The sequence below is a fragment of the Nicotiana tabacum genome, chromosome 19 (assembly GCF_000715075.1).
Source record: "Nicotiana tabacum cultivar K326 chromosome 19, ASM71507v2, whole genome shotgun sequence".
Taxonomy (NCBI): domain Eukaryota; kingdom Viridiplantae; phylum Streptophyta; class Magnoliopsida; order Solanales; family Solanaceae; genus Nicotiana; species Nicotiana tabacum.
In genome coordinates, this window is record NC_134098.1 from 112,040,336 (window position 1) to 112,064,019 (window position 23,684).

Consider the following 23,684-nt stretch of genomic DNA (forward strand, 5'->3'; position numbering starts at 1 on the left):
ACGTAAAAATGATAAATAGTGGAAGGAAGGGCTATTTATAGATTGAAGCAATGACAGTTCAATATCAGCGGTAGCCGACCACCGTCTGACACGCATTCAATGCCTTGATAAGCTAAACCGACGGACAGCTATCACGAACGTCATGGTCGGACTCGATGCAAACATCAGCGTATATCCAATCGAGCCATTGAATCATATCGTTTCTCGCCACATCCTTTCCGAGAAACGAGGGGACTATCTGTATACGGTCGAAATTGATTTCGGCCTTCGTACGATCGATCGAGGTCAAAACATAATGGATGGAAGAAAAATTTCGTAATATCGAGATGGGTTCCGAAGATGGTATGAACGAGCTTCACATTTCACGTATAGGTCAAACACTGAGTTCGAAGTCATTATCGAGTTCGAGTCCGAATCGAACTATGATGAGATGATTTCGAGCTTAAAGGGCAGAGGCCAACCGATACCGAGCCCGAATCATCACCTGATTCTGAGTCCACATCGAGCTCTAGAAGCAATACCGACCAGCACCGAGGCCGATCGAGCTCGAGCTCACAGACAAGAGCCGTTGCAAGCACACTAAGGGAGAAAATCTCAGCGGAAATTAGGGATAAGCCGATTTATCATGGGTTCTCCACTATGTATTTTTAATTATATCTAAAGTAGGATCCTCCACTATAAAGATGATGACTACATTTCTGTAGATGGCAGTTCTTTGGCTTACATAGTAATTCAAACATCATATTTTCCTATATTCAAGAGTTAATCTTTTAAGCTTCATAAATTGATCCATCTTGCTTAGTCCTAAAAATCATCTTCTTTACAACCTTGTTTATTTTGCATTCTTTGCTTCATATTTGATATTTCTATTTATCATTGCGATTTGTATTAAGGTAAATCACATATCCTTAGAATTACATACAAATTCTAACTCTATCCATTTTTCGGATAAACAAATAACTTTAATTATCATATTAAACTACTATGTAAATTATTTATTTTTCTTTATTTCTAAGTCGGTGCATAAAACTTAAAAAAAGAAGAAGAGAATTTCATCTGGTTACATCCTCTCCGATCTAAATGGTGCATTAATGGGTTTATACTATATAACTTGAACTCAAACGCAATCTCAATCTCAAACTCAAACTCAAAACTCTATCAATATTTGTACTGTTCTTTAGCAAGATGAAAATTTACTACACGTGCATTAAAGGAGTTGTACTTGTAGCATACTGTTCCAGATGTGTATGTAGATGAAAATTTCCCCGGCATTAACAGGAATACCCCCCAAAAAAAAAAAGAAAAAGAAAAACCCGTCAGTAAAGCTTCCGTCTTCCTCCTTAACTCAACTATTAACCCCACCCACCCACCATTTTCTCCCTCCTTCTCTCTCTAAACCCTTACTAACTTTCTCTCTCTACACTCTTCTTCCTCGTTGGATCTGCAAGTACAATATCTATACCTACTTCAATTCCCATTCATCAATCAAACCCGGATTCAATAATCCCAATTTCTGCCCAATTTGTTGAGGCGGAAAAAGTGGTTAATATTTATTGATTGTTTGATTGTATTATTATTATTATGAGAGTACCTTGTTGTTCAGTTTGTCAGAATAGGTATGACGAGGAGGAGCGTTGCCCTTTACTGCTCCAATGCGGTCATGGATTTTGCAGGGAGTGTCTTTCTAGAATGTTCTCTGCTTCGCCGGATACTAGCTTATCGTGCCCCAGGTGTCGCCACGTGTCCCTTGTGGGCAACTCCGTTACTGCCCTAAAGAAGAACTACGCGATCCTCGCTTTAATCCGCGACTCCAGTTCCAGGTACTCAAGCGATGATGAAGAGGATGAAGAAGAGGGGGGTTTCAATGAGAATGGTGATGATAATGAAGAGAACGATTCGAGAAGGAGACATGGGGCCCGTGCTGCGTCGAGCTCTGGCTGTGGGGGTGGGAGGATAGAGGTGGGTGCTCATCAGGAAGTTAGGTTGATTTGGAGGATAGGTGGTGAGTCCAAGAGGCATGGAGTAGAGATGTGGGCAGCAACTGTTTCTGGTAGTGGTGGTGGTGGTGGGGGCCGGTGTAGGCATAAAGTGGCGGTGAAGAAAGTGGGAGTTGGAGAGGAAATGGATGTGGTGTGGGTTCAAGAGAAGTTGGAGAAGTTGAGGCGGGAGTCTATGTGGTGTAGAAATGTGTGTGCTTTTCATGGTGTCTCCAAATTAGAAAGAAGCTTGTGCTTGATTATGGATAGGTGTAAAGGATCTGTACAGACCGAGATGCAGCGCAACGAAGGCCGTCTCACTCTTGAGCAAATTCTGAGGTATAATGTTTGATTTTTCGATAGAGGGTTACTCCTGTTTCCATTTGATTCATTACCTTGCTGATTATGTTGTTCCAAAATTTGGAGGTTTAGTAGAGAATTGAAAAAGAAACAGGAATTTATGAGTAATTCGAACTCTAAAATTATGTGAGAACTTTTGCATCCTTAATTTATCACATGTGCTTTACAATGCTCGTCAAAAGCGGAAATGTTATCATCTCTTGCATTTGATGTTTCATATGCCCAAACTTTGATGAGATACATGAAATTGTGGAGATACTAACAAGAACGGGAAAAATAGTAGCATTACCTCCTGATTTGTAAGAAAAACTCATCTCAGAGAATGACATTTTGAGAAATTAGGAACTAGCTTTCAGTAAACGCTACTCCAAGAAAAAAGAAAAAAGAAAAAAAAACATTATTAAAACAACAACAATAACTACACCTAAATCCCACGCAAGTTAGGGTCAGTATATGAATCCTCAATTCCTCACTGACCATGATTCTCCGTAAACTCATCTCAAGCCAATATTAAACAAACTAAAAATAAAAGAAAAAGCACTAGATTTTCTGTATATTTTTATTGGCATATAACTCTCTGACAAGACTAAAAGACAACTAGGAAGTATAGGACCTAAAATAAATGTACTAACATGACTAAAACATATTCCAAATTAATCGATTTTTTCTTTTTGATGATGGTGGTGTCCGGGGCAACTTGCACGCACCTCTCCTAACCGGGTACCTGCAACCTCCCACCAACACAGGTACGAGGTAACGGCTTAGACATATGGGAAGAAATAACCTACCTAGTATTTTTATATTGCCTATATTGATCTTTTTCCTCCATTTGTGCCATCTTGGAAGCAAAAAAAAATAAAAAATAAAAATAAATAAATATATATATATATATATATATATATATATATATATATATATATATATATGGCGACCCCTAGATGCAACAATTAAACATTATTATATTTATTGTTTTCTTAATATGCATTAACAAAGATACAAGTTCGCTATATGAGATCATTCTGTCTATACTTATAAAAAAACAAACAAAAAACAAATCATTCTGCCTATTGGCAGAATAAATCAAATGAGCTAAAACTACCACGATAGAAAGCTGTACTAACATAGACAAAGTGGAAATGGCGGGTTGAACTGCAATATCCACTATCAAGGTGTAAAAGCAATGAACTATCTGTAAGCAGAATGGAAGAGAGAGGGCCGAGTCTAAGGCCTTATTTGTTTGTACTTAACGGAGGTCTTAATCTTAATCATTCAGATCTTAGACATTAAGTACGTTTATTTTTAAAGTCTGAATCTTAATTATTCAGATCTTAATCATTAAGTGTGTTTGTTTTTTTTACTTCACAACCACTTAATGGGTATGAATAGGTCTGTATGATTAAGATCTATAACAGAGACTTAATTTCATTAAGATGCTATCACATATTCATTATTAACTGCCGCCACCGGCTACCATTATCAACTACCACCATGCCGCCACCACCACCATACTCAACCACCACCACCACCATCACCATACTCAACCACCACCACCACTACCACACCGTCACCCTCAATCATAGCCGCCACCATTATCGACCATCACCCCTCACTATCCCTACCACTCCGACCACCATCATTCTCACCCATAATCAACACTCATCCACCTCAACTACCACAACTAACCACCCCATAACCATCAACAACCACAGCCGGCACCGCCCATCATTATAACCTACCACCACCCGCCCACCACCTTCCTCAATCACAATTACTACCACCACCCGTCATTATTAACTATCACCACCCACCACCACCATCCTCAATCATAATTGCCACCACTACCAATCACTACTAGCTACTAGCATGAACCACCATTATCAACCAAAACTACCACCAACCACAACCTCTAGTCGGCATTCACCCGTTAGCCATCACCACCAACAACTATCATATTTTAAAAAACTATATATTTTATTGATAGAATATTAGATTAGTTAGTATTTCATTTGAATTTTATGTTTATTAATTTTCAAATAAAGATAAATTTTATACATTCAGATGTTAAAAATCAAACAGTCTTAATTTTATTATTCAGATCTTAATACACATCTTAATATTTTCAGATGTGTATTCAGATTCAGATGTCTTAATCTTAATACACATCTTGATATTCAGATGTGTATTAAGATTCAGACGTCTTAATCTTAAAAAAAACAAATGAGGCCTAAGTATCCTAGGTGTCTATCTTTTGATTTTAAATGAAGAAGTAAAAGAGAACTAACTTGTAGTGCGTGACAAACTTTAAACAACTAAAACTTTTTTCACTTAGATAATTCAATAGTTCAAGACCACATTATTTGCTAGACTTCTTGGAAAAATTTTTGGAAAAAGAAATTTTTCATGCTTAGATTAGCATTACTAGACTAACAACAACAACAATGCAGCATGTATATTTTTGTGGAGGTTGATCCCAGCATGTATTTGGTGGACAATATGGTTGGAGAGAAATTCAAGGTGCTTTGAAGATAGAGCTAACACTGAACAGAAGATCAAGATGAATTGTATATTTTTGTTTCACTTTTGGTGTAAAGAAGCTCTGGTAGAGGATGTAGAGTTTATAGTGGATATTATTGGGTCTTTGTAACTACCACAAGTCTGGGTTGCTTTTTCGAGGGTCTTGTAACTATCTTTAACCTATCTTTAACCTTTAGCATAATCTTTATGCTAAAGGTTTTTCTACTTAATTATAAAACTTGTTACCTTCTCAAAAAAAACAACAACAACAACAATGCTTCAGGCCCAAATATGTTGGGTCGACTATATGATTCCTCAATGACTGTTTCTCCAATTAAAATTCATCTCGGGCCAGCATTATATAAAATAAAAATAAAAATAAAAATAGATAGGTAATGGTGGTGCTCGGTCCAGTATGCACACAGTCGACTAATCACTGGGCACGTGCTACTGCTACCTCCAATTAGCACATCTATAACATAGGTATTGGGTAACAATGCCCGCCAAAGTTTAGTTAGATGGAAGAAAACACTAAATCACCTAGTGTTTTTCCTTGTCTTTGGTGGGATTAGGACCATCCCTGGACTTCCATGGCTTTTCCCACTTTAATGACCATTAGGCCATACAAAGATGCTTATATTTGTTTTGATACATAATAAGTTCATTGATATAATGGGGAAGAAAACCCCGATATTCAAGTTTGTACACAAAAAAGTAGTGAACCGACACCAAGACATTGTTCTCCATAAATCACACCGAGTCATCCATGCTAGTTGGGACCTCGTGGGTGCACCAAAAGATCACCAAAACCAAAACATTTGTCCTAGTTAGTGCAACAGTATTCTCCATCTTCATAAAAGCTCTCATATTTTTCTTTCCATAGTGTCCACATTAGCTCCGAAGGAGCTACATCCCATGGTCGACGTCTTTTCTTTTTCCTTCGTCTGAATGCCCAGCTGGACATAACATCTTTCATCGCAGCTGGCGTAACCCAATGAATACCAAAGTGATTCACTGCTGTCCACTATAACTGGCTCGCTGTCTGAGAGTGTATTAGTTGGTGATTCACTTCCCCTGAGATGCTGATATGTCGACAGTTTAATCAGGTTTTTTGCACTAATGACGGGTTTGTTGTACTCGATACTGTTGGTAATACAGCATTCATATCACCAGTCCTCTTCTTTTTATGCTGTCAAAATAGCGTCTTAAAGTGCAAGAAATCTTGATAGTTCGCTTGTGTATTAGTTGATACTTCATTATGAAGCTTGATCTTCACACTGCATGGTGCATTTCTTCTGTCTCATCAAACAATATCAGCATAAGCCTGTTTGTTAGCCGTAGAAGCATAAAGGTTTGGGAAAGGTTCTATATAGAAGGTGCAAGACCCAGCCGACAAGTTTTTTGAAGCTTTTGTATGAAATGCGATTGACAAACTCAACTATAATTGACAATTCTTTTCTGCACTTCTATTGCGTGGGAGCTCTGGAAGCTTTTCTATATAAGCTAAGCCAGTCACCAGTGTTCCCCAATTAAATTATGATCATTTACATCCTCAATAAATGAAAGGGTAAAACAATAAGGAAATGAATTTGGTTAGCCATTTCAGATTTTTAGTGCTTGAATCAACTTTTCGAACTGTAAAATTTATCAAAATTCTAGCTTACAGATGCCCTAGAGAGTCGGCAAGAGTTCAATTCCCAACCAGTGCTTCCCTTCTCCATCTCCTTTTCCTCTTCCCTGGGCTCCTCATTGCTTGTAAAGTTGTACTAAGAAAAGAGTCCAGTTTACAGATGTACATGCAATTGATCTAGCCACTTTTCTATGTGTAGTCTGTTTGAGATAGTGCCTTTAGCATTTCACGTATCTCCTAGCGTTGATATATTATCCCATCTTAAATGCAGATATGGAGCAGACATTGCACGTGGGGTGGCTGAGCTTCATGCAGCTGGTATTGTCTGCATGAATATTAAGCCGTCCAATCTTCTTTTAGATGAAAATGGTCATGCTGTGGTCTCTGATTATGGACTTCCAGCAATTCTAAAGAAGCCTGCCTGTAGGAAAGCTAGATTGGAGTGTGAGTCCTCAATAACCCATTCATGCATGGATTGTACAATGCTTAGCCCAAACTACACTGCTCCAGAAGCATGGGAGCCTGTAAAGAAATCAATTAATCTTTTCTGGGATGGTGCCATTGGTATATCTCCGGAATCAGATGCCTGGAGCTTTGGTTGTACATTGGTGGAAATGTGCACTGGTTCTATTCCGTAAGTGACTGAACTTAACTTCTTCAATGTGTCACTTCTACCACGTTTTAGCGTATAAGTTATTCTACTCCATGTGATGATTTATTTAGAGAACCCTTTGTCATTCTTATGCAGATGGGCTGGCTTAAATGCAGAAGAAATTTATCGGGCTGTTATAAAGGCAAGGAGACAACCTCCTCAATATGCAAGTGTAGTGGGTGTTGGAATACCGCCAGAGTTGTGGAAGATGATTGGTGAGTGTCTGCAGTTCAAGTCTTCCAAGAGACCAACTTTTAGTTCAATGTTAGCCACATTTCTTCGCCACTTGCAAGAGATCCCTCGCAGCCCTCCTGCCAGCCCTGATAAGTAAGAACATTTAGCTAAGCTGATATTTTGTAACAGGATTGTCATATGAACATGGTTAGCTGTTGAAAGGTAGCATTTAACACTTGATTATCTTGCTTCTTAAGCTGCAGCAGTGCTCTTTGTGTTCCTTATTCTGATTGTTAAAGATTAATGTTTTACAGTTGCTTTTGAGTTTAATCATTGTCCGTTCAGATAAATGTTGCTTATTATCTGTAAAAATGCAGTAACTTGCAGTACTTGGGAACGAATGGTGTAGTGCCATCTGCTGCGTATCAGTTGGAGGTTTCTCTTGATGATCCCAGTCTTCTACACAGACTCATTTCTGAAGGCAATGTAAATGGAGTTCGGTAAGTCTTAACGTGTTTTTCAAGTTGTAGGTATCATATTTTGCAAAATCATCAAAGAGACTACCAGAAATGTGAAAGGAACATTTTCATAACTCAAACAAAAGAAAAAAAAGGAGAAGAAAAAAAGATTCAGGTCATCAAGTTTTTTTCTATTTGGAAGGGAATTTACAGAAGTTACTTGTGCTTAATGCACATATCCCTTAAAGAAATTTTAGGAACATTATTCGCTATATCTCTTTTTGCAACTTCTGGCAGTTCTCCTAAAAATTATGTTTCCTGTATACTTCATCTCTTTTACTCATCTGGACGCAGAGACTTGCTAGCGAAGACTATTTCAGGACAAAGTATTAGCTCTTTCTGTTCTCTACTGGAGGCGCAAAATGCTGATGGGCAAACTGCTCTCCACCTTGCTTGTAGACGAGGAAGTGTTGAACTTGTTGAGGCCATTCTGGAATACACGCAGGCAAATGTGGATGTCCTAGACAAAGATGGTGATCCACCCCTTGTGTTTGCTCTCGCTGCTGGATCACCTGAATGTGTTCGTGCTCTTATCAGGAGGCATGCCAATGTGAGATCTAGACTGAGAGAGGGGCTTGGTCCGTCCGTTGCTCATGTCTGTGCATACCATGGCCAACCAGATTGCATGCGTGTAGGTCTCTTGTCCTTCTATGTGTATGTTGAGAAAGATGTTAGGCTGAAACTGAAATGTGGAGGAACAAATGGAAAGTCAAGCTACTAAAGAGATGAGATTAAAATAGAGAGATAAGATGAAAATGCAATTTTAGGTTAAAAAAGTAAACTAAAAGGCTTTCCTAGAGATGACGGTTCGATTTCTTATTCGTCCTCTTGTCCTTCCCCTACTCTGCCCCAAATCCTTCTGCTATAAGAAGTAGAACAAAACAAAATCCAAGTGGTTCTATAGTCCAATTTGAGATTTATAGTTGTTCACTGGTAAAAGCTCCTACTTTACATTTCAGGTCTCCAAGGTTTGTCCTTGGTAGGCCTTTCTATTCTCTCTTCAGTAACCCCCTAAAAAAAACGAAATAGAAATAGCATGTTTAGGATGATGTTTTGTTTATCACTCTTTTGGATAGATATCTTTGTTAGCTCTTTGTATCTTTTGGTTGTTACTTGTTATGTTAGTACCTATCTTCCTTTTTATGTTTCATTGCAACAGGAATTATTACTGGCTGGGGCTGATCCAAATGCAGTTGATGATGAAGGTGAATCGGTGCTTCATCGAGCTGTTGCTAAGAAATATACGGACTGTGCCAAGGTCATACTGGAAAATGGAGGCTGTAAATCAATGGCTATCTTGAACTCCAAAAATTTGACGTAAGTTCAAATATGATTCTTATTCATTCCTCGAAATATTTTTGGAAATAAAATTCTAGTAGGGGAACCCTATAGGCGTGGAAAAAATTAAGAAAAAAATTAGGATAGAGAAAAGTGCAAAAGAAATCTAATATGAAATCACAGGAAAACAAGATGAAAAGAGAATCTTGGTGGTTCTCAGAGTTTCAAAATTAAAGTGCGAGTTTCTTATCTCGTGTAAAGAATACTTCTAAATGATAGTGACTCCATACTTGACATCATAGAATCCCTGTAAGTTTTTACTGTAGGGAGATTCTTATCTTTTTTGTTGTTTCTTGGAGTATGTATATTTTGTCACTTTTTTTTTGGGAATGATAACATTGTGTTCATCATGTACTGGCAACAGTATTTACAAGCTACAGCCCTTGTGTACTTTACAAGGCTTCCAAAAATTGCAAAATAGATTCAGCATCTACTACAGAAAACTCTTTACACCAAAAGTGAAGATCTAAAATGTATTTTGTCATGTTTAACTGCACAATCTTTGTGCTGTTCTTTATAAAATGTTATCATTCTAAAAAAAGTACTACTTTCTAAATTTGTGTATCCCAATGAGTAGAGTATAGCTTGCTAAATTCTTTTAGGTTATTTCCCCTTTAAGACTCTCAAGTCAGTAAGATTTATTAATTCATTCAAATATGAAGATCTATAGGAAGGGAATTCATAAAGAAAAGAGCTTGCTTTTGACTGAAATTCCTTTACTTCATCAAAAATAATTCATGAAGAAAAGACTCGAAGTTTACTAGGAAAAGCGTGGGCTTTGACTTATGGTGTCTTAGATGGAAACCAAATTGAGCTTGTGGCATCTTTAAGTTAAAGAACGGTGCTTGAAAAAAATTGTTGGAGCTGAGTTATCATATTAAAACTATTTTAAGGAATTTGATGCGACCCCTTCTATGTACTTAGAAGGTGCTTTATAATTTACTTACTGTGTTCTAGTGTCACTATCATGTCTTAATTGTATTATTTATATTAGGGGGTCATGTATATTGTCCTTGAGAGAATTAAGTCTTACTCATTGAAACAAAACAGAGAGTTAGTTATTAAATATCTCTTTTGATGTGTTTCACTTTTTTATTTACTCAAATTTGTCAAAATTGCAGTAATTTTGAATTTCCAAAGAGAACAGTTGGGATAATAGTAATAAGAAGATTAATTATGTGGCTAACGGGTTTAGTCTGGGATGATCACAATGATAATAGGTTATTTGGATTTTGGTAATCTTGCAGCCTTTTCAGGTGCATCCAAAGAAGTTTACCATTGGCAATTGTTCTTTTAATCTGCTGCTTTTACTTTAGTTGTTAATAATTTGGCTTTTTAATCAGCAATGGAGGAAAATTGGCTGCTTGTGAAGGATGATGCTTGAGCATGTTTGGCCTTATATTTTCTTTGATCTCCTCCCCTCTCTTTCACACGTGGTGCATATTTTGTGTCTTGCCTTCTACAGGCCACTGCACTTGTGCATTGTGACTTGGAATGTTGCTGTTGTCAAGAAGTGGGTGGAACTTGCACCTATTGAAGAGATCGCTGATGCTATTGATATTCCAAGTCCTGTTGGTACTGCACTGTGCATGGCAGCAGCCTTAAAGAAAGATCGTGAGGCAGGTGAGTATGACACTCTTTTTACAGGGATGAACATAAATGTAGTTGTTTTTACAAGATATAGCAGTTGATAGTACCTCTTTTTTACTTCCTTTTTACTAGCTGTACCTGTTCTTGTTTTCTTGTTACCAGTAATCTTGCGTACTTTTTGTAGAGGGAAGAGAACTGGTACGTTTAATTTTAGCTGCTGGAGCAGATCCAGCTGCACAAGACACACAGCATTTTCGAACTGCTTTGCACACTGCTGCTATGATAAACGATGTTGAGTTGGTCAAGGTAGGCTGATATGTACTTGAGTTTGACCAGTGCTATTTTGGAGAAAAAATATGCAAATCTTAGGTTGTATGTCCAAGTCGTGCTTCGGCCGGCCAGTAACACTCTTTTTATCATCAGTTCGGTTGTGTCTCATTTTTCGCTGATCTCATGTTAGTCTTCAGGACACTACCCTCTAATGATATTGGTTAGCTCTCTTGCTTTCCATCGATATAGATAAGGAGGGATATCAAAGTTTTTTTGATCGAATAGATGGGGTCATTACTATAAGGATCGAAACTTGATAGTTAACACATCATTAAAAAAAACAAGGATTGAAGGTAATTTTAGACATGATTTCATGTCACTCAACTTAAGCTTGCTTTCTACTTGTCAGAAAAAACTTAAAGCTTGCTTCCAGCTTAAACTTGTCGAGCAGCTTTTTAATCGACGAGTTAGCTGGGGGAGAGTTCATGCAGGATGAAGATTCTTAATCTTGTTTTGATAGATCAATGATATATAAAATAATCTATACCTTCCCATTCAAAAAGTGACATATAAAAGAATTGGTGCAAAAGTAATTTGATTTTCCTATTCTGTTATGCCCCCACTTATTCGAAAACATGCATGTCTTCATGTCCTTGTCAGCGGGTGCACGCCTATGCTGCCAAGTGACTAGTTTCGTAGTTCTGCACAGTAGTCAAGCGGAGGTTCTCTTTTTGGTTGTAATACTTTTTAAACCATCATTATTTTTATTGTCTCATGAACTTTCAACTTTTCTTTAGATCATCCTCGATGCTGGAGTTGATGTAAACATCAAGAATGTGAATAATACAATACCTCTTCATGTGGCATTGAATAGAGGTGCAAAATCATGTGTCGGATTGCTTTTGTCTGCTGGGGCAAATTGTAATTTCCAGGTCCGTACTAATCACTTTTTGTTTCTATCACTTGATACAAATATGTGAATTCGGTCTTTTGACAGCTACTATCTGAAAACTTTCCGATTATCTTTTGTGGTCGTCATATTTTTGATCGCTAGAGCACCTAGTATATATGATATTTTCTTCTGGTCTTAATATAATAGACTAATCTAGCAGATTTCCGTAAAGAGTTCAGTTCTTACGCATCTGTTGTTAAGAGTGATTTTTTGGGTTGGAAATAATAGATGATTAGAGTTCTATGCATCCTGCTTTCGTGGAACAAGATGTGTTGAATGTAATGCAAGACAATAAAAATCAGTAAGTATTTAGAAGAGATATTAACTGTAAATCATAATCATATATCATATTTTTTATTTGATAAGGATAATCGTGTAATAATGGTAGTACTAACTGTTAATTTGTTTTATTATTGGAAAGAAACCCAAAAACTCTACACAAGCTCAAGTGCAGGGGTTTGTATTTTTTCGCCTTTTTCGCGTTAATTTACTGAATGTATGTGATATGTATGCTTTGTTAGAAGTCTTCAGCGCCCTGCAAGTATAAAAGGACTGACTTTTGCTTTCTGCATATCTGCACCATCAGGTGCTGTTATCATAAAAAATACATTACTTGTTAAGGAAAAAAGATCAAATGTTAAAATACTACTACAACAACAACAACAACAACCACCACCCAGTAAAATCTCACAAGTAGGGTCTGGGGAGGGTAGAGTGTACGCAGTCTTACCCCTACCCCAGAGGAGTAGATGCTGTTTCTGATAGACCCTTGGCTCAAGAAGACGAAAATAGACAATAGATCAGTAACAACAACAGAAGTCAGAAAAATATTATCAGCATCGTAAGAGACAAAAAATAAATGGACAAGCAATAACAATAACCAGTAATAATGCCACAGTACTATAAAAAAAAAAAATAGTGTGGGCATAACATAAACCATTAGCAGTCCAAGACAACACACTAACCAACTAGCCCCACCCCCGGAACAAAGAAGAAAAACGCTCGACTGCCTCCTAACCCTCAACCCTAATGCTCGACCTCCACACCTTCCTATCAAGAGCCATGTCCTCGGAAGCGCCATGTCCTACCTGATCACCTCACCCGAATACTTCTTAGGCCACCCTCAACCTCTTCTCATACCTGCCAAAGCCAACCGCTCACATCTCCTAACCGGGGCATCTAGGCTTCTCCTCTGCACGTGCCTGAACTATCTAAGCCTCGTTTCCCGCATCTTGTCGTCCATGGGAAGCCACACCCACCTTCTCCCGAATATCTTCATTCCTAATCTTACCCAGCCTAGTATGCCCGCACATCCATCTTAACATCCTCATTTCTGCTACTTTCATCTTCTGGATATGTGAATTCTTGACTGGCCAACACTCAGCCCCATACAATATGGCCGGTCTAACCACCGCTCTATAGAACCTATCTTTAAGTTTCAGTGGCACATTCTTGTCGCACAAGACTCCAGATGCTAACCTACATTTCATACACCCCACCCCTATACGGTGCGGGGCATCCTCGTCGATCTCCCCACCCCCCTGGATAATTGACCCAAGATACTTGAAACTTACTCTCTTGGGGATGACTTGTGAGTCAAAACCTCACGTCCATGCCCGCTTCCCCCGTCACGTTGCTGAACTTGCACTCAGATATTTTGTCTTAGTCCTACTCAACTTGAAACCTTTAGACTCAAGGGCCTGTCTCCAAACCTCCAGCCTTTCGTTAAAGCCGCCTCGCGACTCATCAATCAGAACTATATTATCATCGAACAACATACACCATGGCACATCTCCTTGAATATGGTGTGTTAGTGCATCCATCGCTAGGGCAAATAAGAACGGGCTGAGCGCAGATCCTTGGTGTAACCCCATAACAACCGGAAAATGCTCTGAGTAGCCTCCCACAGTCCTAACCCGAGTCTTAGCCCCATCAAATGTTAATGTGGAATTTATTTATTCATTTGGAGCTTCTCAATTCATTTACTTTTTGCATTATGAAAAGTGTATAGGTAAAGGTGTGTGAATAAGGAAGGGAATTAACTCTGAAGTGAGATGTGGCAATGCAGACATACTTCTAGTCTCATATTGTTTTGAAAAATATTCCTTTGCTTCATTCCCGATGTCTAAATAGAATCCTTAGGTTGTATCAGCGTTTAGGATTGCAGGAACCAAGGTCCAGAACACAGAAATCTAAGAGAAGCTTGTCTGTTGCAACTTTGCTGGACTTTGATAACTACAAAGTGTGAGGTCTAAGAGATTGGATGTGCAAATCCTCAGCAGATACGGCCCAAACTTGAGACTTTTCTGAATTTTGTAGTTTATGATGGTCTTGGAATTTTTTTGCATAGGTTCCTACTCAAACTAGAATGAGCCTGAAGGAAAATGTACTTTTGCAAATTATTTTGTGAGGCTCGTAACCCTATGTGGGCACCTCAATGAAAATTAGTGTCAAACATTATGGTCATGGCTCTGTATTTGATTTGCTCATGACGTATTAGTTTGCTTTTCAATGCTTATTGATATTTGTAAGTCTATTTCTTATATTCCTCTTTGAGCTAATTTTGTATTTCTCGCTGATATCAGGATGATGAAGGTGATAATGCTTTCCATGTAGCAGCATTCTCTGCCAATATGATACGTGAAAATCTTGATTGGATTGTAATTATGCTCAGGTATCCAGATGCTGCTATTGAAGTTAGGAATCACAGGCAAGTTCCAATTAGCCGTATGGTTCCTTTCTATGGGTTATGCTATCATGGAGACGACTTGTATCTACTTATCAAAAAACACTCTTGTATCTGAGCTTGGCATTAACTTCATCAATGTCTATTGTTGCAGCGGCAAAACTTTATGTGACTATTTGGAGACTCTGCCTCGTGAATGGATTTCAGAAGATTTGATAGAGGCACTTAGGGAGAAGGGGGTCCATTTATCTCCCACAGTGTGAGCAGAAGATTTTTTTGTTGCTAATTTTTGTCGAATAATATTTGTAAATATGCTTGTTGATTGTGCTTGAGGTTTTGAAGAGCTGCATGTTCATATGCTATACAGATATGACGTAGGAGACTGGGTGAAATATAAGAGAAGCATTGTGACCCCAACTTATGGGTGGCAAGGTGCAAGACATAAGAGTGTTGGTTTTGTGCAAAATGTCCTTGACAAAGACAATCTTGTTGTGTCCTTTTGTTCTGGGGAAGCTCAAGTATTAGTAGATGAAGTTGTAAAAGTGATTCCATTAGACAGAGGGCAACACGTGAAGCTCAAGCCAGATGTCAAAGAACCAAGGTTTGACTTAAATAAAAACTGTTATCCCGCCGTATTTATAACAGGGTTATGCGCTTCTTCTTATGTCCTTTTTGCTCTTAGTGCACATAGAAATACCTTATTTCTATAGGAAATTGTGAGTCAAACAAGCACTGTAAGAATCAATCCATCCGAAACAGGAAGCTTAGGGCGGAACCTTTTTCCTTAACAATTTCCATTTCCATTCCCTTATCCCACTACCTTCCTGCTTTAACATCAAGCTATAACAACTCTCGACTGTGAAAACACCATCATTACTGGCCAGTCAGATCTGTGAGTTCCTACTATTGGCATCTAGGATTTGCTGTTTCCAAAAAGTTCAATAGCTACCAACTTCCCCAATCTCCCATCATTAAAAACATCCTCTAAAATGCAGCTGCCAACCAGAGTCAGAAATTATATCAGCAATACAACTTTATTTATAGCTATGCTGTACAAAGTATGCAAATTTATCCCTCAGCTTGCCCTCTTTCACCCACTTATCTAACCAAAATCTAATTCCTCACCCCCACCCCCACCCAAAAAAAACCAGGCCTTAAGTAGGGGTGTTCGTCGGTCGGTACGGTATTTAGTCATTTCGGTTCGGTATTTTCGTTATTCGGTTTCTTAAAAGGTTATACCAATACCATACCTAATTACATTCAGTATGGTTCTGCTTTTATCCTTTTAGTTTCGATTTATTCGGTCCGGTAATTTCGGTTTATTCGGGTTGAATATTAACTAGTGCATAGAGCCATAGACTATAATTTTTTAATTAAAGTACTCAATGAAAACGTTCTATGCTCACCTGACTGTTGATAAAATTTTTGTCCAAAACCATCAAGTATGAACTAAGAGAAAAAAGGCATAAAGGAATACATTTGATCATTGGAAATATCATGCTACTTGCTTAGAGTTAACTATTGAAATTAGAGAACACAACAACGACTAATCCAACACATGCAACAACAATACAAGAGTAACGGAGTAAAAAATACCCTAAAACTATTGAAATATTATGTTAAACTGCTTGGCAACCTGGAGAGTAAGAATTAGAATCTGTATCCTACCTTGTTCCTCTATTTTCCTAAAGAAGTACATGGACTTTACTGCCAACCTCAACATGAATGCCAAAGAAAAGTATTGTGCAACTTAGTATTAATCAATAATATGTGTAATGTGTAATTTAGTATATATTTCGGTACGGTATCGGTATTTCGATATTACTTTTTTAAATACCAAATACTATACCTAATACCAAATTATTTTAAAAACTTAAACCAAATGCCATACCAAATACCAAATATCACATACCAAAATTTTCGGTTTCGGTACGGTAATTCGGTATTTACCATATTATGCACAGCCCTAGCCTTAAGCATGATGTTCCTCTGGAACTGCTCCCCATATTAGGAGGATTAAACAGGATAGTGCGGCTCTTAAATACAGCATAGATAAACAAAAAATGTATTAGTTATAAGATTAGTCAAGTTTCCTGTCCCGTAGTTTTGTCTTGCCAATTTCTGCTTACAAGGTTTAAGTTGAAAATTTTCAAGCTGACTCAGGAATGCATTAGCATTTTTGAGAAGCTAATTGTAACTAGCTTTGCTTTTGCTACAGATTTGGTTGGCGCGGCCATGCCCATGATAGCATAGGAACTGTTTTATGTGTTGATGAGGATGGGGTGCTTCGTGTTGGGTTTCCTGGAGCATCTAGAGGGTGGAAAGCTGATCCTGCGGAAATGGAACGTGTGGAGGAATTTAAGGTTGGAGATTGGGTTCGGATTCGTCCTACACTCACAACAGCTAAACATGGATTTGGATCTGCAACGCCAGGAAGCATTGGTGTAGTGTACTGTATCAAGCCCGACAGTAGTCTGATGGTGGAACTAAGCTATCTTCCTCATCCATGGCATTGTGAACCAGAAGAGGTTGAACCTGTTGAGCCATTCAGAGTAAGACAAACAACTTCACTGATGTCTGATAGTTCATTACTCCCCTCTGTTTCATTTTATATGAAATGTCATGTCATGTTTAAGACCGCATTCCACAAGTTCTAACGGTACTATGCTGAAAGTCCTTTTTTCTTAAACTCCAGTGTCCAGTCAAGTACTACCATACTAAATGAAACAGAGAGATTACCTTTTTCAGAATTCCTTATCCTGTCCATTGGTTAAATTCTACATTCTGTACCTTTTCACAGATTGCTGATAGGGTCTGTGTGAAGCGCACTGTCGCAGAGCCAAGATATGCTTGGGGTGGTGAAACACATCATAGTGTAGGAAAAATAATTGATATAGAGGCTGATGGTCTGTTGATCATCGAAATCCCCAATCGACCAATCCCGTGGCAGGCAGATCCTTCTGACATGGAGAAGCTGGAGGATTTCAAGGTAATACTTGTAATTGATCAATATTTTGTTGTATAATGAGGATGCTAGCTGATGTTGTTGGTAATTAGGAGCTTTCGTTCTGTTTTGGGGGTTGTGGAAATGAGAATGGAAGAAAAAAAGTTAAGTGTGAAATATAAACAGCGTGTTGGTAGCGTTCTCAAACAACTTTGTTTGTTCTGTGCACATTAACAGGTAGGTGACTGGGTAAGGGTAAAAGCTTCAGTTCCCTCACCAAAATATGGTTGGGAGGATATCACGAGGAACAGCGTAGGTATAATACACAGTTTGGAAGAAGATGGTGATGTTGGCATTGCTTTTTGCTTCCGGGGCAAGCCTTTCTCTTGTTCAGTGACAGATGTGGAGAAGGTGCCACCTTTTGAAGTTGGACAAGAAATTCATGTTTTGCCATCCGTTTCTCAGCCTCGACTTGGATGGTCCAGTGAGACACCAGCAACGGTTGGAAAGATTGTGAGAATTGACATGGATAGTGCTCTAAACGTAAGCATGCTTTGCTTGTATCACTTAAAATTTGGTGGAAAGAATCTATTGACCTTATAAGTAGGCATAAAATATAGTGAAGGTTGAATTGACTTCCAATTCATTAGTTATTATTTTTAATGAATTGCTTCAAACCTTTGACCTTTGATGCTTTCTAGGTTAAGGTTGCTGGGAGAGACAGTTTGTGGAAGGTTTCTCCTGGAGACGCAGAAAGGCTTTCAGGATTTGAAGTAGGTGATTGGGTACATTCTAAACCAAGCCTGGGAACTAGACCCAGTTATGATTGGTATAGCATTGGGAAAGAAAGTCTAGCGGTTGTGCATAGTGTTCAAGACACTGGTTATTTAGAGCTTGCATGCTGTTTTCGCAAAGGACGCCTGATGACTCATTACACTGACGTTGAAAAGGTTTCTGGATTTCGAATTGGGCAGCATGTTAGGTTTAGGGCTGGGCTGGTAGAACCAAGATGGGGCTGGAGAGGCACTAATCCAGATTCTCGAGGTGTTATAACTGGTGTTAATGCTGATGGAGAAGTTAGGGTTGCATTTTTTGGTTTGCAGTGTCTCTGGAAAGCAGATCCTGCAGACCTTGAGATAGAGCCAACATTTGAAGTCGGAGAGTGGGTCAAGTTGAGAGAGATTGCAAGCGGTTGGAAATCTGTAGGGCCAGGTAGCATTGGAGTTGTGCAAGGAATGAGTTATGAAGGAGATAAGTGGGATGGTAATATCTTTGTCGCCTTTTGTGGAGAGCAGGACCAATGGGTGGGATATTGCAGCCATCTTGAGAGAGTGAATAAGCTCTTAGTTGGTCAGCGTGTTAGAGTAAGAAACTCTGTGAAGCAGCCAAGGTTTGGGTGGTCAAATCACAGTCATGCAAGTGTTGGAAATATATCAGCAATTGATGCAGATGGCAAATTAAGAATCTACACACCAGCAGGCTCGAAATCTTGGATGCTTGATCCTTCAGAAGTAGACCTTGTTGAGGAAGAGGAAATCCAAGTTGGTGATTGGGTCAGGGTTAAGGAGAATGTGTCTAACCCAACACACCAGTGGGGGGATGTCTGTCATTCTAGTATGGGGGTCGTGCACCGCATAGAAGATGGTGATCTTTGGGTTTCATTCTGCTTTATGGATAGGCTATGGCTCTGCAAGGCCTCGGAAATGGAAAGAATTAGAGCATTTAAAATTGGGGACAAGGTGAAGATCAGAGATGGGCTGATGGCACCTAGGTGGGGATGGGGGATGGAGACTCATGCGAGTAGAGGTGAGGTTGTTGGAGTAGATGCTAATGGGAAGCTAAGAATCAAATTTCAATGGAGAGAAGGGCGTCCATGGATTGGAGACCCTGCTGATATTATTCTTGATGAGCGCAATGATCAGTGAAGCATTTGTCTTTTTACTTCTCCTATCACTAGATAGCGAGCAGGGCAACCCCTTAGCCTCTTTTATATATAAATGGGAGGCAGTCAATGTGCTGGGTGTGCGATGGCGTTAGATTAGAGGCTGCCCCAGGGCAGTTGACAGCCATGAAGACGGATGTACCCAGAGTAGACGGGATGATAGAGAGGGGTAAAAAGTTACAAAGAAGTTGGGATGGATTTGGGGTCATTGCTGAATTTAGACAGATGTGGTCATCGTTGGGGTCCGCATTGGGGATTTTTCTGCATAATGTTTCCTTTAGCTGCATTAACAGGAAAATGTTTGTTTTATATTCTGTACAAATCACAAGGAAATTTTTGGGTCTCATAGCTTTCAAACATAGTTCACTTACACTAGATTTGAACATTTCTCTCCTCTATCTTGTCATTTAAAAAAAATGCTGAGGCCACTGCTCATAATTTTGTAAAATTTTATTTAGCCGTTTGAATAGAGAAGCATGTGAATTTAATGCCTTTCCTCTTATATTGTTGAACTTAAGAGTATATGATTGGGTCTCCAAGAATCCTTCCTTCATGTTCGGAGTTTTATGAAATGTCTGTCCAAACTTGTGAAACGAAAGGACAAATCTATAGGTACCTAAATTATAGAGATAGAAAATATGTTTTTCCCAAAGCTAGAATTATTTATGCACGGTATTAAATCCAAATTATTTGTTCATGACTATGGTTGAAATGTTCATTGCATATAATATAAATTCAGAATCTAACTAGAAACTCCTTCAACCGAATGCTGAGTATAATTCAAGATCAAACCTTAAATCAAAATCAAAGACCAGCTAGCTAGCCTTTGAGAACATCCGTGAAGAGTAAAGAACAGTGTGTTTCAATTTAGAGAGCTTGTAAATACTCATTTCTATTTTAACATCAGATAATGCATTTTGTTGCACTACTTGTTCTAATTATTTTAGATGCGAAATTTGCGTTACAACTGCTAGGCAGATACCAAACTTGAGCTCCAGTAAAGAGGATGGCATGCACAGTTCCACTAATGAATTATTCATCACAAATCATTATTGATGATGTCCCGCATCATTTGTATTGGGATGAGTCCTTCGGTTCTAATAGCATCCTTATTTGAATCTGGACTTATGAAATACAACGTTGGTAGTCCTCGAACCTGAGAAATGATTATTTCAGTTAGCAGAATATGTGATGAGAACAAGGAGTTAGAGTGACGGGGGAGAAAACACATATTTTTCTTCATAATTGGTATTAGTATTGAAATAGAACAAATTTTGAGTGGGTTGTACCTGCATATCACGTGCAAATTCGTATTCATCATCTGTGTCCACTTTCACAATAAGTGCATTGCTTTCATACTCTACAGCAAGCTGTCAGATGAAATTGGAATTATACAAAAGAATAATTTTGCAAAGCAAGAAGCATATGTCTCAAATCAGTAATGCCATTATTCTCTCCTTATTAGTAGAAAGATCAACTCTAATAACAAAGACCTCTGAGCTATATAGAGATGCACGCATAAATATCTGAATTTGCAAAATCTTTCTAGCCAATGATTTCATAATTTTTTGGGGGATAAGTGGAAAATATTTCATAATAATGACACCAAGATTGTGCCAAAAGTACTTATATTTGGTTTTGTGTCTCTTTCTCACAACCATCCAACTGACTAGCCCAACTACACATGCATAAGGTGAGAATCTCTTATACACCAAAAGTATACCTGACTTTAAAAAAGATCTTTTGATACTTTCTGCATCTCCTATTGTTTTCAAAGATATCAGCTAAACTTGAATTAGATTGCAGGATCTCCAATCTTGCAATCACATAAACAGAGGGGAGTTTACTCTTGCTAATTCCAATTCAAGAGGATAAACTCAATAAAAGCTACAAGTAAGTGAATCCTTTGATTGCAATTTGTGACATGCTATTTATTTTAGGCTTTCAGGCGCAGTCCTCTGAGAAATTACGCACTATAACAAAATGTTAAGGTTAACACCAATCTTCTTTCAAATACAAAAGTAGGTAAAATTTACTAGACAGCAGACCATAACTTCGTTGTTTATAGCTTCTCAACTTAAAATGTTTCAATGTACAACCTTTTAATTCTAAAGAAGTTTGCAACAAGAATAGTTATTCTTTAGCTGATAGTTCTCTTTTACTGCATAGAAGCACTCATCCATTTAACACAAACCCTCTGCTCATAGAGATTTTTATCACTCCACATATTAATACTAGCTAGATAATGGACGATTTGCACCACCATCAATGTGACACAGTTAAATAAGCAACTAGGAAAAGTGAATATATCACTAACATCTCAATATGCACTTTGTCTACTATTCTACTTATATTCATTTTTATCAGAGAAACCATGAACTCCTAAGAAAAGGTCAACACAAGTTTTTTTCCCAAGCAAGTGAAAGCTATGGTAGCTTGACGATAAAACAACTATCATAATCACCTGAGAGTTATCTCTATCTTTTCAATAATTGAGTGTAGGCACTTAGAATTGTGCAGATTCGACTTGATATATTTTCAAATATACCATAACAATGAGTGTAAGGTTTCCCTAGAGTTCAGAAGGATAGCCTACCAGGATTGACAAATGGTGATTATTCCAAAGTTATCTGGTCTAACTTACATACACTATTGACTTTGATAGAAAAATGTCCACTCCATTAAATTAGACCACTTCAAACCCACACCCTCGCTTCTTCCACTCTAAGACCAAAGATGTTTTTGTCCTCATATATGAGGTTTAGATAAACGAAAACTTGTACATTCCATGTAAAGATATCTAGTCCATTTGAACTATGGTACAATCCTCTAGAGCATTCATTCCAACAATCCCAACTTTGAACTAATTATAGCATCTGTAGCAGTAACTAAAAAAAGCTTAAGACATTGTCGTATGAAATCCAAACCAACCATTTCAAGTTCTTGAGCCATCAAAATACAAGGACCACACCATGTGGCATAGAAGTCAATAATCAGTGGCACATTCCGTTCTCCCTTTATCAGTTCTTGAATATCTTTTGCAGACACCTTCTTCTGCAATCCCAAAACAATAAAAAATAAAAGAAATGGAATTAGCATTGTTACATAGTTATGTTCATTAGAAACAAAAGAATTAAAAGAATTCACAATACTTTGTTAAAAGAATTTACAAATAGAAATGATTTTAAAACAACTTTTTTATCCAGTGTTACAGAACCTTATCCGCAATGTTCTGTACAAGAAAGCACGCACATATTTCCAACTCTCCAAATTCATATGAAATTTTCTAAAGGTTCCCAGCAGAAGAATAAAACCCAATAACCGAATTTCGAAATATTAAAATAAAATTAAGAAGCTAAAGAAATTGAACGAAAAAAGAAAAAGAAAAAAGAAGGAAAATATACCACAAGATAATCCTCTCTGACATATTTGCCAGCTGCTACAGCTGGGGTTTTGCAAATGGATTTTCTTGAAAGGGTTTGAGTAGACAGTGGAGAGCGCCTAGGAGTTGGACAAGTGTATGAGAAGAGTGAATATTTAAGCTGATTAGAGGAGAAGTGACAAGCTGAAGTTTGGGGTGGCGGAGCCGAAGGGTGAAAAGAGAGGGTCGCAGATTGCATTCTTAACTCTCTTTATCTGCTCTGCCTCACTCACTACTCTCTGTGTTTGTTTAGGAACGACTGTGTTAGGGGTTTAAGGAGGAGTCTGTGAAAGGAGCAAAGAATTATCCAAAATCCGACTATATAGTAAGTAGTAATTCTTTTGAAAAATTAAATTCCATTCTTATGGATTGGGCCTTCTCATAAGGAAAATATCACCAAGTACACATATTATCATTCTTAGGAATGCTATTTAGAGATTAACCAATACTTATTAATTTTTTGAAATTAAAAACTAAAAATTTTAATTTCAAGACAATTCAGAACATTTTTATCCGAAAATTTGAATTGAAAAACTAAATTCGGAACGCACTTGCTAATTCTTAAATAGCAGTCCTTTAGAGTGACTACCCGGTGTCGTTTCTACGTGTTAAATGGTATTTACACTCATATATAAGAGTTTGAATAATTACATCATTTAGAGGGTCTAATTAAACCACCATATTCACTCGTCCATACTTACAGTGTGGTACTATAAT

The 23,684-nt window shown here is 37.9% G+C and overlaps 2 protein-coding genes across 2 annotated transcripts; one reads left to right on the plus strand and one right to left on the minus strand.

The window, feature by feature from the left end:
- Window positions 1-1,336: 1,336 nt before the first annotated feature.
- On the plus strand, window positions 1,337-20,065 carry LOC107806158 (E3 ubiquitin-protein ligase KEG). Its single transcript, XM_016630266.2, has 16 exons — window positions 1,337-2,315; window positions 6,752-7,114; window positions 7,229-7,459; window positions 7,684-7,806; window positions 8,119-8,455; window positions 8,984-9,141; window positions 10,628-10,785; window positions 10,937-11,058; window positions 11,820-11,954; window positions 14,560-14,684; window positions 14,815-14,919; window positions 15,028-15,261; window positions 16,879-17,212; window positions 17,461-17,649; window positions 17,842-18,147; window positions 18,306-20,065. Exons 1-16 carry the CDS (start codon window positions 1,582-1,584, stop codon window positions 19,527-19,529), a joined length of 4,878 nt encoding a protein of 1,625 aa, XP_016485752.2. The 5' UTR covers window positions 1,337-1,581; the 3' UTR covers window positions 19,530-20,065.
- Window positions 20,066-20,280: 215 nt separating this feature from the next.
- Window positions 20,281-23,289, minus strand: LOC107806164 (thioredoxin-like protein CITRX1, chloroplastic). Its single transcript, XM_016630273.2, has 4 exons — window positions 22,951-23,289; window positions 22,478-22,600; window positions 20,836-20,916; window positions 20,281-20,702 (listed from the first exon to the last, which is right to left on the minus strand). The coding sequence occupies exons 1-4, from the start codon at window positions 23,164-23,166 to the stop codon at window positions 20,586-20,588; spliced, it is 537 nt and encodes a 178-aa protein (XP_016485759.1). The 5' UTR covers window positions 23,167-23,289; the 3' UTR covers window positions 20,281-20,585.
- Window positions 23,290-23,684: the final 395 nt, after the last annotated feature.